Below are 18,214 nucleotides of genomic sequence, written 5' to 3' on the forward strand. Positions count from 1 at the left end.
GGAAGTGATAGTGGGAGTGACTGAAAAAGTGGCTAATCCGGTTTGTTTGTGGAAATGATATAGCTGAATCACAGGTGGGAGTGATGCCCATTCTAGTGGAGGAGCCAAAAGAAAACCGGGGAACTGAGGAATTAAAAGGACTGTGTGGTGACAAGATCCCACAGCCATAAGTTAAAACAAGAAGGGAAAACAAAAGAGAAAGCTGAAGAAGTTGAGGTCCAGTTAGCTGACACGCCATTTGATGAAATGGGAAAGGAAAAACCTAAACAGGTAGAGAATTAGGCAAAGGTGTTTAGTTCTGAAAGATTAATGGAATTACAACAAAAAGATGATTCAATAAAGGATTTGTATTATAAAGCCTACTCAGAAAAGGAATCAGAATGTATTCCAGAATGTTATTACCTTAAGGATGAAATCTTAAGGTGGAATTGGAGACCTTGGCAGGTTAGTGCAGAAGTTCACCAGATAGTGTTGCTGGTAGCATACAGACAGGAAGTATCACGGGTAGCACATGACTGACCTGTAGGAGGTCATCTATGAGTGAGGAAGACTCAGGCTAAGATACAGAAGCATTTCTTTTGGTTTGGATTACATAAAGATGTGATTGAATTTTGCTGTATCTGTCATACATGTCAGATGGTAGGAAAGCCACAGGCAGTAATAAAACCCGCGCCTTTGATGCCAATTCCCACATTTGAAGAACCTTTCACGTGGGTTATGATTGATTGCGTAGGTCCCCTCTATAAAACCAAAAGTGGAACCAGTATTTGCTAACCATAATGGATGTGTCTACCAGGTTTCCCGAGGCAATTCCATTACGGAATGTCAAGGCAAGAAAAATTGTGGAGGAGTTGCTTGCTTTCTTAACCCGTTATGGCCTACATAGGAAGTCAAACCAAGGGTCCAGTTTTACTGCCAAACTATTTGAAAAGGCCATGGCTAGTTTAGGCATCAGACACTTTAAATCAAATGTGTACCATCTTGAATCCCAGGGAGCATTGGAAAGGTGGCATCAGACTCTAAAACCATGTTGAGGGCTTATGGCCAGGATTAGCCAAATGATTGGGATAAAAGTATCCCATTTGTATTATTTGCTATTAGAGATGCTCCAAATGAATTGACTGTTTGCTCCATTTGAATTGATATTCTCAAACGAAGTAAGAGGGCCTTTAAAATTAATTAAAGAAAAATTGATAGGTCCGAAGTCAGAGATCTCAGAGTTGGATTATGTATCTGAGATGAGAGAAAGATTAAACAGAGTGGTGAATTAGCTAGACAACATTTGAAGGTGGTACAGCACATTAAGAAGCAAGAAGCAGATAAGAAATCTAACATTCGTACGTTTGCCCATGGGGATAAAGTATTGGTGCTGTTAATTGGTAGGAGATCCCTTCAAAGCAAGGTTTAGTGGTCCCTATCAGATTGAGAAAAAGTTAAATCAGATGAATTATCTGGTAAAGATGTCAGATAGGAAAAAAAATTATCCGGTATGTCAAGTGAACATGCTGAAACCTTACTATGACAGGGAAAGGGAACTGGAGAAACAAGTGTTAGTTACTGCCATTCAGTGAGGAATCAAATCCAGATGATTCAGATTTTGATGTGCCTCAGAATAAATTGAAAAATGAGGAAGCCCTTAAAGAATGGAATAATGTAATGAGCTATCTGTCCCAGGAACAGAAAACTGAATTTAAAATATTTTTACACTGCTTTGAGGACTTATGTAGGAATAGAATGAGGAGGACTAACACCATAGTACAGAAGGTTGATGTAGGGAATGCTGTTCCGATAAAACAATACCCCTACAGTCTTAATTCTCTCAAAGCAGCACAGGTTTAGAAGGAAATTGAAGCGATGCTCCAAGACGGCATCATAGAACCAAGTCAAAGCGAATGGAGTTCACTGATCGTGTTGGTTCCCAAGCCTGACGGTACTCAACAATTCTGCATAGATTATCGGAAGGTCAGGACCAAGCTGACTCATATCCAATTCCAAGGCTGGAGGACTGTGTGGAAAAAGTAGGAGAAGCCACTTACATCACAAAGTTAGACTTCACAGTTACTGGTAAGTACCTTCATTGGAGAGAAGGAAAGAAGTTTCTGCTTTTGTAACCCAAAATGTCTATATCAACTTAAAGTAATACCCTTTGGAATGAAAAACGCACCAGCCACTTTTCAAAGACTTATGAATAGAGTTGTTGTAGGATTAAATACATAGATAACCTAGTGATTTCTAGTTATTTGTGGAAAGATCACATGAAACATTTGGCAAAGTTCTTTGAGAGACTATGGAAGGCAAAATTGGTCATAAACTTGACAAAATAACAGAATTCGTGAAGGCGGGAGTGATGTTCTTAGGACACAACATTGGACTTGGACGGATGACACTGAGGAATGTGAAGATAAGGGCCATCAAGGAATTCCCAAGACCATCCTTGAAGAAGGAAGTGTTGCAATTTTAGGATTAAGCAATTCTACAGGAAATTAGTAGTGAAATGGCACCATTGATGGATTTGTTAAAAAAATACATGAAATTTCGGTGCACAGAACAATGTCAGGAGGCATTTGAGAATTTAAAAGCCGTGTTAACCACCATACCAGTTTTAGCCACACCAAATTTCTTGAAACCCTTTAAAGTCGCCATAGAAGCAAGTGATGTAGGTGTTGGAGCTGTGTTGTTACAGGAGGATGACTGTGGAATTGAAAGGACCATCGATTATTTTCCAAAAACACTCAATATCCACCAGAAAAGATATTCAACCATCGAAAAAGGGTTATTGAGTTTGGTAATGGCCTTACAACATTTTAATGTTTGCAATGTAAACAATGCATCACAGATAATTCTTTGACATTTCTGGAAAGACTTAAGGACAAGAACACCAGAAATGTCACAAGCATTTGATTTACAGATTGTATATGTTGCAGGTCATGAAAATATTATCGCGGATGCTTTATCACGGGTTTACAAGAAAAATGTCTTTATAAGATAGAAAAAGTAGTGTTCAATATTATATGTAAATAGAATTAGTATGAAATGTGTAACTCTAGATTAATGATTGACGGATCCAGTAATATAAGGGCATTAATGTTTAAAAGAAACACAATGAAACCATATTTTCACAATGATGGTTGTTTCTTCTCTTAAGGGGGTAGGTGTTGCGAAGTTAGGTAGACTACTTGTGGATTGGAAAGCAGGAAGTTACAGTTTGGTGTTTGTAAAATGCTAGGAGGAATAACAGTGTGTGGCCCCTTTAAAAATGATGTGCTTTTTCTAGGCTTAGAGATTTAGACAAAATGTCTGTCGGCTTGTGAGTTTGCAAGTGCACAGAAAAGCATTTGAATTGAAACATTTGTATCAAAAATCTGCACAGTTAGCAGGCCAAGCTGCTGTGTTGTTTTGTTATCAAGACAATAAAACTTCAATTTAGCCAATCAATTTGAATCAAGGATCTGAAATGTCTAAAGGATTCTTTGAGCGAGAATCAACATAAGAGAACACAGTCCAAGGATCAATTTCAGCATTCAGTTCACAGTTCCAAACCAAAAATGATAAAAACAATAACTAAAATAATGAAGGTTTCAACAAGGGAGTGAATTTTTCCGGATGCCCCGAATGAGTGGGCTGCTTTACCCTGGATGGTGTCAAGTTTCTTGACTGATGTTGGAGCAGCATTCATCCAGGAAAATGGCAACTATTTCATCACAGTCTTGACTGCTGATGTTGGACAGGCTTTGGGAGTAGGGAGATGAACTATTCACTGCAAGATTCCTAGCTTCTGACCTGCTTTTGTTGCCACTGTACTTATACGGCTAGTCCTGTTCAGTTGCTAGTCAATGGTAACTCCAGGAATTTGTTGCTGGAGGATTCAGTGATTGTAACATCACTGTAACAAGGGCCTGTGGTTAGATCTTTCTTGTTGGAGATAGTCATTACCTCGCACTTGTGTGGAGTGAATATTCCTTGCTACTTGTCAACCTAACCTGGATATTGTCCAGGTCTTCTGCATTTGGACTTGGACTACTTCAGTATCTGAAGAGAGTCACGATCAGTGCTGAACATTGTGCAATCATCAGCAAACATCTTCACTTGTGACCTCATGATGGATAGAAAGTCATAGATGAAGCAGCTGAAAATGGTTATCTTGGTTATTAATGATCACAATTAGATTGATGGAGCAGTAATTGGCCAGTTTGGATTTATCCTGCATTTTGTGTACAGGATATATCTAGAAAATTTTCCCCATGTGGGGTAGATGCTGGTATTGTAGCTGGACTGGAACTGCTTGGCTAGGGACCCATTACCTCTGCAGTATCTATTACCGCCAGTCGTTTCTTGATTTTATGAGGAGTGAATGGAATTGGCTGAAGCCTGGCATCTGTGATGCTGGGGACCTCTACAGGGGGCCGAGATGGATTGCAGAGAAATCTTCTGACAGGAAATTGTAACTATAGCACCCTGAGTCAGGGATGAAAGGAATAATACGAATTTCAGTCCTTTTCAGGTTTTTGTAATGGAATCCTTGCAAACATTCATCTTGTCTAATGTGCTGTAGCTTATGTTTCTCTTCTTAACAAACATTTTATTCTTTGTGTTATAAGTACATTGGCAGCCTCTTGTGAATCTGTTCAGCACCTGGCCTACACTGTTAAAAAAGAACAATGTTAGGATCCAATAGGCTGGTTTCTTTTCAGGAATGCCTTTTCCAGTATTAACATCAGCTGCGATTATAATGCAGGATTAAAATTTGTTGAATGTAAGAGGAATCTGCGAAACTTTAAAGAAACAATTACATTGAGATACTGAACATAGAAAGAGGAGTTGCAGTGAAGTGTATTACACAAGTTGGAATTTTAAAATGGCTTTGATTCGTTAAGATTTTCCTGGGAGAGTAGAATATGTAACAGTTGATCATTTGAAACTTTTGACTAAGACTAAACTGAGAAAGTCAGTGGATGAAATTGAGGATAAATAAAATCAGTATCTTGTAAGGGTGATATGGTTAAAGTGATTAGTCATAATTCACAATTAAAAGGAGGAAACCTGAAATTGCAACATATTTTGGATGCTGGAAATCTGAAACAAACATAGAGATTGTTGGAGAAACTCATTACGACTGACAGCATTAGGAGAGAGAAACAAAGTTAATTTTTGAGGCCCAGTATGACTCTTATGAACTCAGTTAGAACTGTCGCCTTAATTCTAATATTAGCTTTCAAAGAACCATTTGGCAGAGTGTTAAGAGATTGTGTAGGATCTCTACCTAAAATGATAAGTGGGAGACCCACTGAATCTTACCAAATCAAATAGAACTCATGATGTGTGAATTATGTAGAAAGTACTCTTTCAGTAGGAAAAATCAGTTAGTGTCATGTTAATAATTTAAAGTGATATTGCAACAGGAAGTTTAGTCAGGAGAGAAATTTATTTCCAAAAGAATAATTTGGAAGTGAAGTAAAAATATCCGGATGATTCAAGAATGACTTAGAAATTAAAAACTGAAAATTCACCCTCCAATAATCTCATTGTATAATATATTGTTCTTAAAATGTTAGATGAAATATTATGGTATCTTGCAGATGACTATCAAGGTAACTTACAAAAATTATTATAAACTCATAAAGCACTTTTTATAAACTGTGATGGAAATTGATGTTAACGTAATGGACGTTTCACCAATAAAGCAACATCCTTGCAGATTTACCCCAGAGATGTTAGTTCAAATGATTGAAGAGATCAAGTTCATGATGGACAATGATATTATTAAATTGAGTCACAATAGCTGGAGCTCACTTACTGTAATAATATCGAAACCAGTTGAGTCACAATGGTTGGTAAATAGATGATCACAAAGTCAACATAGTTACAAAAGGTAATTCATATCTGATTACATGATTGGAGGGTTATTGAGAGGATTGGAAAAACATAATTCATTACAAAAATGGACTTGTTAATAGGATATTAGCAAATTCTATTTGCTGATACAGCAAGTAAAATATTAGAGTTTAAACTGGATGGGCTTCATCAATGTAAAGTCATGCCAGTTGGAATGAAAAATGCATCAGCAACTTTTCAATGATTAATAAATATGTCAATTAAGGGACTTTACAACAATGTTGCACTTGTGTGTACTGTAAACTATATATTAATACAAGAATCTATTCTTTGCAGACAGAAAGAATATGTACTGTGGCTGTTTCAACTCAACAAAGTGCATGACAGCCATTCACTAGTTAATTTCTCAGCACAATCTCCTGACCAACAGAGTCAAATTGCCTAGTTTAAAATTTAAAGTCTGGTAGTTAATTGTCATCATCATTAATTAGTACATTCTTCTTGGCAATACCTCTACCAAACTTGCTATAGCCAGCTTGCTAACCAATCGGCACTCTTCTTCCGTGCAATATAAATGTTGGATTGCCCTTGAATTGGTATCCTTGTGAATTGTCCTGCTGTGTGCAACAAGGAATGCTACAACAAAATGTTTCTTCTTTTAGCATTATAACTGTTTTATATATTAATGATTTGTTCATGTTAAACTAAACCTGGGACGAACATTTGCAACATTTGAATTGTTTGGTTGGTTACAAAGAGACAATTTTATTATAAATATAGCCAAACATGAATTTATCACAACAAAAATAACTTAGCTTGTTCACAAGGCATGACAAGGCCGAGTAGACCTAGAGAAGCAAAAATAGGTGCTACCTTGGATTTTCAAATCCTAAGGCAAAACAGGATATCGTTTTGGGTACAAAGGAATGAGCAAATTCCTTCAGAAGTTCCTTCCAAAATTCAGCACTGTCGTGGGTCCTTAACAAGTTTGTTCAAGAAAGTAAAAAAAGATTGAATGAATGTCAAAGGTGTGTCAAAGTGCTTTTGAAAGCTTGAAAGCTGTACTGACTATCACACCAGTTTTAACAACACTGAATTATGCCATTTAATTTAAACTGGCTATTGGTGCCAGTTGGTGATAGTGCAGTTTTATTACAGGGGACTGAGATATGTCTGGATGTTTGTATAACATGCAATTTAATGAGGTTTTAAACGATTGAGATGAATAGTCCAGTGCACAACAAAATAGAGAAAAACACTGCTGTTGCCTAGCAACAGGGGTCCAGTGACATGCAGAAATAAAAACAGCAATCCAGAAAGTCAATCAGTCTATGTCTGTGGGTGCCAGAAAGTGGAAGCAGCTTTGCTGGATACTGATTTTAGGGAACTCTTGTATTTCTTTGATGTTAAAGCATAGTGAGTTTAGTTTACAGTTTATTTTAAGTGACTCAGAAGAGATGCTTACTGAAGGAGGGAGCTCAAATGGTAACACTAAAATTTGCCAAAAAGAACTCACAGCTATAACTTCCTGAAAGAACAAAGAGTTTTAGTATGAAGGTAATGGTAACCCTTCGCTGAAGTTTGGCTGTTGTAAGAATATTGCTGATACAAAGGAACTTGAATCTTCTTCTGATTTCTGTAATAGATCTTTCTAACTTTTTGTTTATTTAGTGCTTTTCTTGTTTAATGAATATTTTATTCTTTGTGTTAAAAGTACATTGGCAGCCTCTTATAAATGTCTTCAGTAATTCTCTGCCACAGTTAAAAAAGGAATGAAGAAACAAATATTTATAATTATAGTATAAGGAATTGAGTATGAGTGAGATTTGCTAGTGAGTCACAGTACACATCATTATATGAAATAATGCAATGTTGCATGATCTTGCTCCCTCCTTTGCAGCATCATGACAAAATGAAGCCACAGGAAGATGTTCCTTAAACAAGTTAGTATTATCCTTAGCTCAACAGGGTCTGTAAATATTCCAAGTGAGCCATGATTAAAAACCACCTGAACATGGAGCTAACAAGAAGAGGTAACAAAAGAAACCAAGCAAAGAAATTGTAATGACATGGGTACAGACAGCCCAACCAAATCAGCCTTTATACCTCCATTTGCAACACTGTAAAATTAAACTATTGAAGACCCCAAAACTCCAATAGTTCCTAACCAGACTACAGAATAACCAAGATAACAAGGTGTAGAGCTGGATGAACGCAGCAGGCCAAGCAGCATCATAGGAGCAGGAAGGCTGATGTTTCGGGCCTAGACCCTTCATCAGAAATGGGGGAGGGGAAGGGGGTTCTGAAATAAATAGGGAGAGAGGGGGAGGCAGATAGAAGATGGATAGAGGAGAAGATAGGTGGAGAGGAAACAGACAGGTCAAAGAGGTGGGGATGGAGCCAGTAAAGGTGAGTGTAGGTGGGGAAGTAGGGAGGAGATAGGTCAGTCCAGGGAAGACGGATAGGTCAAGGGGGTGGGATGAGGTTAGTAGGTAGGAAATGGGGGTGCTGCTTGAGGTGGGAGGAGGGGATAGGTGGGAGGAAGAACAGGTTATGGAGGCGGGGACGAGCTGGGCTGGTTTTGGGATGCGGTAGGGGGAGGGGAGATTTTGAAGCTTGTGAAATCCACATTGATACCATTGGGCTGCAGGGTTCCCAAGTGGAATATGAGTTGCTGTTCCTGCAACCTTCGGGTGGCATCGTTGTGGCACTGCAGGAGGCCCAGGATGGACATGTCGTCTGAGCAATGGGAGGGGGAGTTGAAATGGTTCACGACTGGGAGGTGCAGTTGTTTATTGCGAACCGAGCGTAGGTGTTCTGCAAAGCGGTCCCCAAGCCTCCGCTTGGTTTCCCCGATGTAGAGGAAGCCACAACGGGTACAGTGGATGCAGTATACCACATTAGAATAACCAATCCCAAACTTTTCAAATAATTAATTTCCAGGCATCAGTTTGGTTTCTTAAACAAAAGACTTCACTATTTATTAGATACACAATAACTTCTGCAGAGATGAAAGTTAAGCAACAAGGTCAGGCTGATTAATGTCTGTGGTTTAAACATGAAACATTTGTTTTCAACCCCAATTCACACAAAAGACAGGCAGACCAACAAACAAAGGAGTTGCTAACGATCAGGCTGAGAGGGTGAATAGTTGTTATTGGGGACTGTTAGTAACAAACAACTGTGATAGCAGATGCTTTGGTTGTAATCTTCCAAGATTTCCTAGATTCCAGTGACTTGGAAAACCACAAATTATACATCTGTATTCAAGAAAGGTAGAAGACAAAAAGCAACAAACTAAAATCTGTGGAAATTGTAGAATCTATTATTAAGGAAGTGGTAGCAGGAAATTTAGAAAATCTTAATATAATCAGGCAGAGCCAACATGGTTTTGTAAAAGAAAAATTGTTTTTGACAAATTAGAGTTATTTGAGAATGTAATCAATGGGATTGATAAAAGGGAATCAGTAGATTAGTATGTTTAGATTTCCAAAAGACATTTGATGATGCGCTCCATAGAAAGATGGTACACAAGATATGAAGTCATAGTCGATATATTAGGTGGTAGAATGGATAAAGGATCGATACAAAGTTGGGTTGCAAAACAAGTTGAGGACAATATGAGAAGTCTGCAAAGTGATGTAGATAGGTTGAGTGAATGAGCTGAAAAGTGATGAAATATAATAAGGGAAAATATGAGGCTGACTACTTTAGTGAGAAAAATAGGAAAACAGAATATTAGGTAAATGCAGAAGAATTGCAAAATCCTGTGGTACTGACCTATAAACCATTATCCATGAATCCAATAGGTCAGCAGATGAAGCAGGTATTGGGAAATTCCATGAAATAGTGACCTTTAATGCAAGATATGGAGGACAGAACTCCTATTACAATTGTACAGGGCATTGGTGAAGCCACAAGTGGTACTGGATACCATTTCAGTCTCTTTAATTAGGGAAGGATATGGATGATTTGGGCATAAAGGGTGATATTGGAGTAATGGTCGTGTCACTGGGTTTCTAATCTAGTGACCCAAGTTAATGTGCATATGTTCAAATCCCACTATATCAACTGGGGAAATTTAAGGTTAATTTAATAATAAACCAGGAGCTGAAAGCTAGTCTTAGTAAAAGTACCATGCAACTATCATTACTGCTGTTTCTTGAGAATCTGCAGCGAAATAAAGACAATTTATATTTTTTTGGCTAAGTGTTGGTTTTACTGCGTTTCATCATGGGTTTCTCGCCACCATATCTCATCAAACCCAGCTCTTTAACTACCTAACTAAACCCATGGTGGCCCTCTTTCTGGATTCTAGCCCCATTTTACCATTCCAGGAAGAACTCACTAGATATCCACGTTTCTTTAAAAGATTGTTCTGCATCCAGATGAGTACTGGCATTCCAACCCAGCTTGTTATCAGAAATCATTCTGAAGACGTTAGAGAAGGAGGAATGGCATTGTGATTCTCTGACAGGGACCTCCGAAGGAAGGCTGTCCCCTTCTCAGGGAACCGGCAAAGAAAACAGTCCCTGGCAGCCTTGTCTGATGTCACCATCGGCTCGGTGCTGCAAAATACCAGCTGTGCCAGCCCCTTTTGCCTCACTAAGTTTTTTAAAAATTGTTCATGGGATTGTGGGCATCACTAGTTAGGCCAGCATTTATTGCCCGTCACTAATTGCCTGAAGGGCAGTTAAGAGTCAAACACATTGCTGTGGCATTGAAGTCTCATGTCAGCCAAACTATATAAGAACAATTGATTTCCATCCTTAAAGGATATTAGTGAACCAGTTTATTTATTTTTTAAAAATTGAATTCTCATCATCTGCCCTAGTGGCTTTCGATCCCATGCCCTCCAAACATTAGCCTGGGGTGCTGGGTTACTAGCCAAGTGATATTACCTGGTGTCTTGTCTGCCATTCCACTATATATTGATGCTTACGTTTCCATAAATGTCAATGGTTCTGCACTAAATCTGTTTGTTTGAGCCTCTGTGTAGCCCAGATGGAACAGTGCCACCATGGTGCCTAACATCATGCCCATGCAGCATGTACCATGGAATGATATCTGTGTTGAGAGCCTGCTGCATGTGGAAGCAAGCTGTACATGGCATATATATAGCAATGAGTTTTGCTAACACCATTGCCCCCCTTGGTGAAACATTACTTTTCTGCCCTGGCTAAAGTGTGCAAAAGTGTCAGTCTTGAATTAAGTGGTCAGCAAGGTCTGGGGCAGGGAGCTGCACAGCATACAGGGCGCCAATGCATTAAGGTAGTGAGAGATTATAGAGCCCTTGTCCTATGCAGTGCACGTGTCTGCGTAATGTTGTTGCCCTGTAAAGGGCTTCCCTCCCACACAGGCTGAGATACTTACCATGCCTACTCGTGATATGGTCTTAGACATTTTCTTTCCAGTTGTTCACTTTGCACTTCCAGCACAATGGAGGTGACAGCAAGTGCACTTTGTGTGGTAGTTTCCAGCCTTTGCTTCTATGTACCAGTGACTCCCTTCACATCCAGATTTCCTTCCTGATAGCCCTTCCCATGAATCCGGTAGGCTTTGCACCTATCCAGGTCCCTCCTACCCAATATGTTTATATGAGCCTGGTCCTTTGCACCATTACCCTTTGAATACAGGGTGATTCTTACCATGGGTAAACTCCCCTCCTGCATGACCCCATTGCCATCTATGCTTTACAGCCTCTCCCCACATACAAATACATGCAATGATCATCTAAAATTCTGCTGCCCTTTTCCTGACTTGGATCAAGTCCTGTGCTTGCATCACTCCTGTGCTATCTGACTTAAGATGGATCTTTGTCTGGCAATGCCTCAGTTGTAAAATTCTCATGCTTTGTGTTCAGAAAAGATGTTCAGATTTGTTCATGGCCTAACCCCTCATTATCTCTATAACTTCCAATATTCTAACCCATTGAAGACACTACTCCTCTTCAATTCTGGCCTTTTGTGCATCACCAACTTATTTTGCCTACCATTCATGACCATACCTTCAACAGTCTAGTCATTTTAGTTTGACAACTCACGCACTAAACACTCTTCACCTTGAATGCACCTCTAAAAATACTTTTCTAAGCAAGATTTCTGTCAGTTATTCTAATGCCTACTCCTTTGTCTCAGTATCAATTTTTGATTGTTCATGCTTCTGCAAAGAATCCTGGAATGTTTTACTGTGATAAAAGCATTATATAAATCAGGATGTTATTTTAAACACTTTCTATATGTCTTTCCAGGAAGAATTAGAGAGAGAACTTGAGAAGCTTCTGGAAGACCAGGAAACATATTCAAGAAGACAGCAAAACTTGGTTAGATCAGAAGATGAAATAAGGGTAGGGAAAAGTGTAATTGGGTTTCAAAACTATTTCTTTCCTCACTGATTAAATGTGTACATTTAAAAAAAGTGTTTATTTGACTGTGCTGAGCCACTGATTACACTGAGTTCCCGTGTGTTTGATGTGCGGGGGAGCTGTTTAACTCTCCCTGCGCCTCCTGCGAATATTATTTCATCACTTGGACACTGGATTTACTGAAACATACATAGTCATAGGCTGGCAATTGACGACTTGTTCTGGAGCATGGATCACCTAAAAATAGAAAGGAAAGGGAAGAAAATCCCATTAGCCCCAGTGAACCTGCAGGCAGTTTTCAGTCACACACCCCACTGATCCACGATGAGCCATGTCCTGACCTGGGAAAGACAAATAGATGAGAGAATAAACACCTGGTGAAATTTCTCTGCAGCATCCTTTTAAAGGGTGAGAGTGACACCATCCCACCACATGTTCAGGGAGTCTGTTCCAGAGATCAAGGACCCTGGTGTCTAATCTAATTGTGTCTAGATATTTAATTCACAGGCCCTTTAGTCTGACTACCTGATACATCTCAAATACCTCACCCAATCAGTGAGTCTGACAATTCCTCCATCATTTTAAACACCTTCGTCATGTCCCTCTCAGCCTGCCTTTCTATCAATCACCTGACCCCTTTGGAGTTGATCTCCTGAACTAAAATCTGTCAGACTTTGTGTCATTCTGGTTACCGTCCACTCCAGAATCTCAGTCTCCCTCACCAGGTGTGGGCACCAAAACTGGATCCATCGTTCCCAATGTGGAAGATGTGATGATGCTGTAGCTTTAAGAGGTTATTTTGTCCTAGTTTCTTTTGAAGACAGGTTGTAAGGCAGAGGTACTGAGCAGTCTACCAAAACCATGAGAGTAAACAGCTTGCGAGGCCTTAGGGTTTTTTTTTAAGTTGGTAAATAGAAGCAGCCTGAATGGGTGGGGTTGAGCGCTCACAGATCAAGGATTTTCAGTTAGCTTTCAGCAGTTGCTGCTGTGGGCTTGATGAAGTGGAAGCTATTTTTCCCTCTTGATTACAGCCAAAAGCTGGAGGTTCTCTTCCTAGGCTGCTAGATTATGTGAGACAATATCTGTTTTTCTGAATTTGCCTTTTTGCCAAAGGGTGGGTTTATGGGATGTTACTATATTGGAACAGTTAATTAATAATAGCTAATATAGCTATTATTCTATTACATTTTCCAGTAGAGTTAAGTTATTCTAAATTCCTTGTTCTTTGGTTGTATTTTAACTGTAGAGTTTAAATAAATTGTGTTTTGCTTAATATTGAGTAGTTTGACAAATCAAATTGCATCTGGAACACAGCACATTACACCTGCCTTTAAAATAAGGAAAAGTTAGGGTCTTTGCTATTTTCTTAGAATATTTTGAGGGGATCTGGTGTGGTCCATAACAATTGACCAGGTGACAGTGCCATCCCCAGTCTAAATACAGTGCTTTTTCTTTTAATCTCAAGGTAACCCTGATGAAACTCTGTTTTCCCTCCCAGTGGACATCCCCACAATCTTTAATGGTGATAGATAGTGATTGGAACAAACTGTCCTGTCTTGTGCTCGGGGTAACAGCTGTGGGGAAAGGCTGCTTGTAATAAGAGTTGGTTTGGGTTTCAGACACAACTCAGTGAGCTGAAAGAAAATATATTGAAGAACTTTGCTGAATGGAGGAGAAAGTTAGAAGAAGATGAATCGTCCGCGCTGAAAACGATCGATGAGGAGGGACTCCAAACTCTAACTCAGATTAGGAACTATTCTGGAGCATTAAACAGGATGATTGAACTGGTCACATCAGTGGATGGAAAAACCTGGAATCTGCAACAGGGGGACACTCTCTCCATTATTCAGGTACATTTTCAATATAAACAAATTGTGTGGAATGGGCTGTTACTGTGAAGATAGAGTGAGTCTGAATTGTTTGAAGGTTATTGGTGGGGTTCAGCATCAGCATATATTTGCTGTCCCCTTTGAATTGCCCTAGGAGTGTTGGTGCTGCTCAACTTTGCTCTAGGACTCTTGGTACTGCCCTGTTAACCCTCTCGGAGTGTTGGTACAGTTCCAGGATGGAGTGCCAGGAAATATGGGATTATTCCCCATTCCTGGGACTGGTGACACTAACTGTTCAACACTGAATTCTTTCCCTCAATCCCAAATTCACTGTTTAGTTCCATTGGATGTTGCTTTGCACATTGATTGATTTGATTTTCTCTCTTTGTTCACAGAACTCGAGGCAGCTCCTTTCGAGGTAAGTACCTCTCAGTAGCTGTTGACAGGGAAGCTTCCCCTCTATCTGGAAGCAGAGTGGAAGTAGAATCATGGCTGGAAACCACCCCAGATAAAGTGCATTCAAACTGTGGGAATATTGAATGATGTTTGTTATATTTCTGAAGTTTATAAGATAGTTATACTGGGACTGTGGCTTTAATTTTGGATGAAATGAAGGAATGAAAGGAGATCATGTGATCTATTCTGAATTCTGCTGACTATGGGCCAAATTTCCACACCTGAAGTGAGTAACAAGAATTGGAAAGTTTTATGGCTTGATGCAACTGCTTGAAATGGTGAGATGAAATAAAATGAGGGGCTAAATATCTATATTAGCCTGCATTATTTTTTCAGAAATTCCATTCATTGAGGCCCATTCAAAGCTTTTAACTCATCTCAAGCAATTAATCCTCTTAAAAACAACAAACGGACTTGTATTCAACCCACAGAAAGTCATATAGTTTTACAGCATGGAAAACACCTTTCGGCCCAACTTATCCATGCTGCCCGGTTTTCACAATTAATTTCCTGCATTTGGTCCATATTTCTCCATACCTATTCCATCTGTGTACCTGTCTAAATGTTTCTTAAATGACAAAATTGTACTCACCAGCACCTCCGGCAGTCCATTCCAGACACTCACCACCCTGCATGTGAAAAAAATTGCTCCTCTGGACCCCTTTGTATCTCTCCACTCTCACCTTAAACCTGTGCCCTCTAGTTTTAGACTCCCCTACCATGGGGAAAACCTGTTGGTCAACTACCTTATCTATGTCTGTTACAATTTTGTCGACCTCTATAAGGTCACCCCTCAGTCTCCTACGGTCCAGGGAAAAAGTCCCAGTCTATCCAGCCTCTCCTTATAACTCAAATCTTCCAGTCCACGTAGCATCCTAGTAAATCTTTTCTGCACTCTTTCTAGTTTAATAATATCCTTTCTATAGTAGGGTGACCGGAATAAAACGCAGTACTCCAAATGTTGCCTTACTGACATCTTATACAGTTGCAACAAGACGTCCCAACTCCTATACCCAGTGCTGTGACCGATGAAAGCAAGCATGCTGAAAGTCGTCTTCACCACCCTGTCTACCTGTGATTCCACTTTCAAGGAACTATGAATCTGTACTCCAAGATCTCTTTGTTCGATAACACTCATTATTGACTGGATAAGTCCTACCCTGGTTTGACCTACCAAATTGCAAGACCTTGCATTTATCTAAATTAAATTCCATCTGCCGTTCCTCAGCCCATGATCTCAGTTGATCAAGATCTTGCTGTATTCCCAGATAACCTTCTTCACTGTCCACTTTCCCACCAATCTTGGTGTCATCTGCAAACTTACCAGCCGTACCTCCTAAATTCTCCTCAAATCAATTATATAAATGATATAAGAAACAATTCCCTGAATCCTGTGAGATTTAACCTTACTCAACAACCTTGTCAAAGGCCTTGCTAAAGCCCATGTAGACAATGTCTACCATACTGCTTTCATCTACTTTCTTGGTCACCCCTTCAATCAAATTTGTGAGACAGGATTTCCCATGCACAAATCCATGCTGACTATCTCAAAAGAGTCCTTGCTTCTCCAAATGCCTCAGTATCACCTCCAAAAACTTACCAACCATGGCATTAGTCACTGGTCTGTAGTTCCCAGGCATTTCCTTGCAGCCTTGCTTAAATAATGGCACAATATTAGCCACTCTCCAAAGTTTAGGCACTTCACCTGTGGCTGTTGACAATACAAGTATCTCCATTAATTAAAAACCAAAACAACTGCGGATGCTGTAAATCAGGAACAAAAACAAAGTTGGTGGAGAAGCTCAGCAGGTCTGGCAGCATCTGTGAAGGAGAAAACAGAGTTAACATTTCAGGTCTGGTGACCCTTCCTCAGATGCTGTCAGACCTGCTGAGCTTTTCCAGCAACTTTGTTTTTATCTCCATTAGGTGCCCTGCAATTTCCTCCCTAGCATCCCACAAAGTTCTGGGTTACACTTCATCAGGTCCCGGGATTTAGCTACCTTAATGCATTGGACTTCTAGCACTTCCTCTTCCGTACTGTGGACTCTCTTCAAGACATCATTATTTACTTCCCCAAGTTCCCTAGCATCCCTGCCTTTCTTGACGGTAAATACTGAACGAGAAATATTCATTTAGGACCTCACCCATCTCTTATGGCTCCGCAAGTGGATGACCTTGTGTTTCTTTAAGAGGCTCTATTCTATCATGCAAGATGGTGACAGAGTAGGACGCTCTGACTGTTCTTCTTTTCCTTCTTCTGTTCTTTATCTTAGTGCTTTATTTTCTTCTCCTTCTTGTTTTATTTCTCATCAACTCTTGGCTTCCGGCGACAATTGCCAGCCTTCAACAATGATTCCCGGCCTCTGGCGAATGACAATTCTGGGCCTCCGGTAACGACTCCCGGCCTCCAGCGATGACACCCGGCCTGGCACAGCAGCCTCCCAGCATGGCATGGTGACCTCCCAGCCTGGTGCAGTGGCCTTCTCTCGTCGGGGCCTCCTGGCATGGTGTGGTGACCTTTTGTCCTCCTGCAGCTGCCTCCCAGCATGGCATGTTGCTGGCACGGTGAGGAGCCAGGGCCCGGTGTGGGCTGGAAACTAGTTACCAGCATAACCTATTGTACAGAACTTGTATTTGTGTAATGCTGGGCATTTTATTTCTCTATTGTCTTGTAATTAAAGAAACTGTGTCTGGGTGCTTTGGTATCTAAGTTGGTGCTGTAATTGGTGATGTATAAACTTTTCACTATACTCATTGAATAGATGTGACAATAAAAGCTATTTATTCTGTCCTATTCCATTCTATCCTCTGCGTAAAAAAATTTCTTCACACATCTCCTTTAAACTTTCCCTCTCTCACCATAAACTATGCCCACTGGTATTTGACATTTCCATCCTGGGAAAAAGACTCTGACTATCTGTCCTATTCATGCCTCTCATAATTTAAAATTCTCACTCTCTTCCTCTGGCTAAACACATAAATTTCCTCCCTTGTCCTTGAGTGGATCTACCCTTTGCCTAGTTACCTTCTTGCTCCTAATATATATATAAAATGTCTTGGAATTCTGCTTCATCCTACTTGCAAAGACATTTCATGGCCCCTACTAGTCCTCCTAATTTCTTTTTAAGTTCCATTCTGCTTCCTTTATACTCCTCAAGGGCCTTGTTTGATTTCTACTTCCCAAACCTTACATTTGCTTCCTTTTTCTTTTGAATTAAACTTGCAACATCCTTCATCATCCAAGGTTCCTGAATTTTACCATTCTTATCTTTCATCCTGACAGGAATATGCTGGTCCTGACCTCTGGTCAACTGGCCACGCATTCACCTGTACTATTTTCTTATTTCTGGCCTCACTAGCACATGGCACAGGGAGTAGTCCTGATATTACAACCCTAGAGGTCCTCCGTTTCAACTTGTACCTAACTTCCTAATTTCCTTTTGCAGAATCTCATTTGAAATGTCCTCACTGATAAAACCATTCTCTTCTACTTCATTTCAGAGTGGCTCAGACTCGGACAGTCACAGACCCAAATATTCCAGAGATCACCCTGAACCTGTCTGATATATCTCAACGGCTTCAGAACAGGCTGAACGCTTGGGAAAAGTATCAGTCAGACATATTGGAAATCATCAGTAAGAACTTGCAACTTTTCTCCAATCTAAGGTGTACCTCAAGGACCTGTTTTGGGGCCACTGCTGTTTGTCATTTTTATAAATGACCTGGATGAGGG

General features: G+C 39.9%; 2 protein-coding genes across 2 annotated transcripts in view; both read left to right on the top strand.

Moving 5' to 3' along the window:
• Positions 1-18,214, top strand: part of LOC109912174 (serine/threonine-protein kinase 32B-like) — an 860,354-nt gene that overhangs the window by 685,341 nt on the left and 156,799 nt on the right. The gene's annotated exons all lie outside the window — the stretch shown is intronic.
• The window catches only part of LOC109933424 (E3 ubiquitin/ISG15 ligase TRIM25-like), a 53,548-nt gene that overhangs the window by 27,901 nt on the left and 7,433 nt on the right, over positions 1-18,214 (top strand). Inside the window, exons 2-5 of the mRNA XM_048603656.1 lie at positions 12,083-12,178; positions 13,816-14,046; positions 14,421-14,443; positions 17,983-18,116. Coding sequence (XP_048459613.1) covers positions 12,083-12,178; positions 13,816-14,046; positions 14,421-14,443; positions 17,983-18,116 — 484 coding nt within the window. The remainder of the gene's footprint in view (positions 1-12,082; positions 12,179-13,815; positions 14,047-14,420; positions 14,444-17,982; positions 18,117-18,214) is intronic.

Source organism: Rhincodon typus, chromosome 12 (genome assembly GCF_021869965.1).
Source record: "Rhincodon typus isolate 14 chromosome 12, sRhiTyp1.1, whole genome shotgun sequence".
Lineage (NCBI taxonomy): Eukaryota > Metazoa > Chordata > Chondrichthyes > Orectolobiformes > Rhincodontidae > Rhincodon > Rhincodon typus.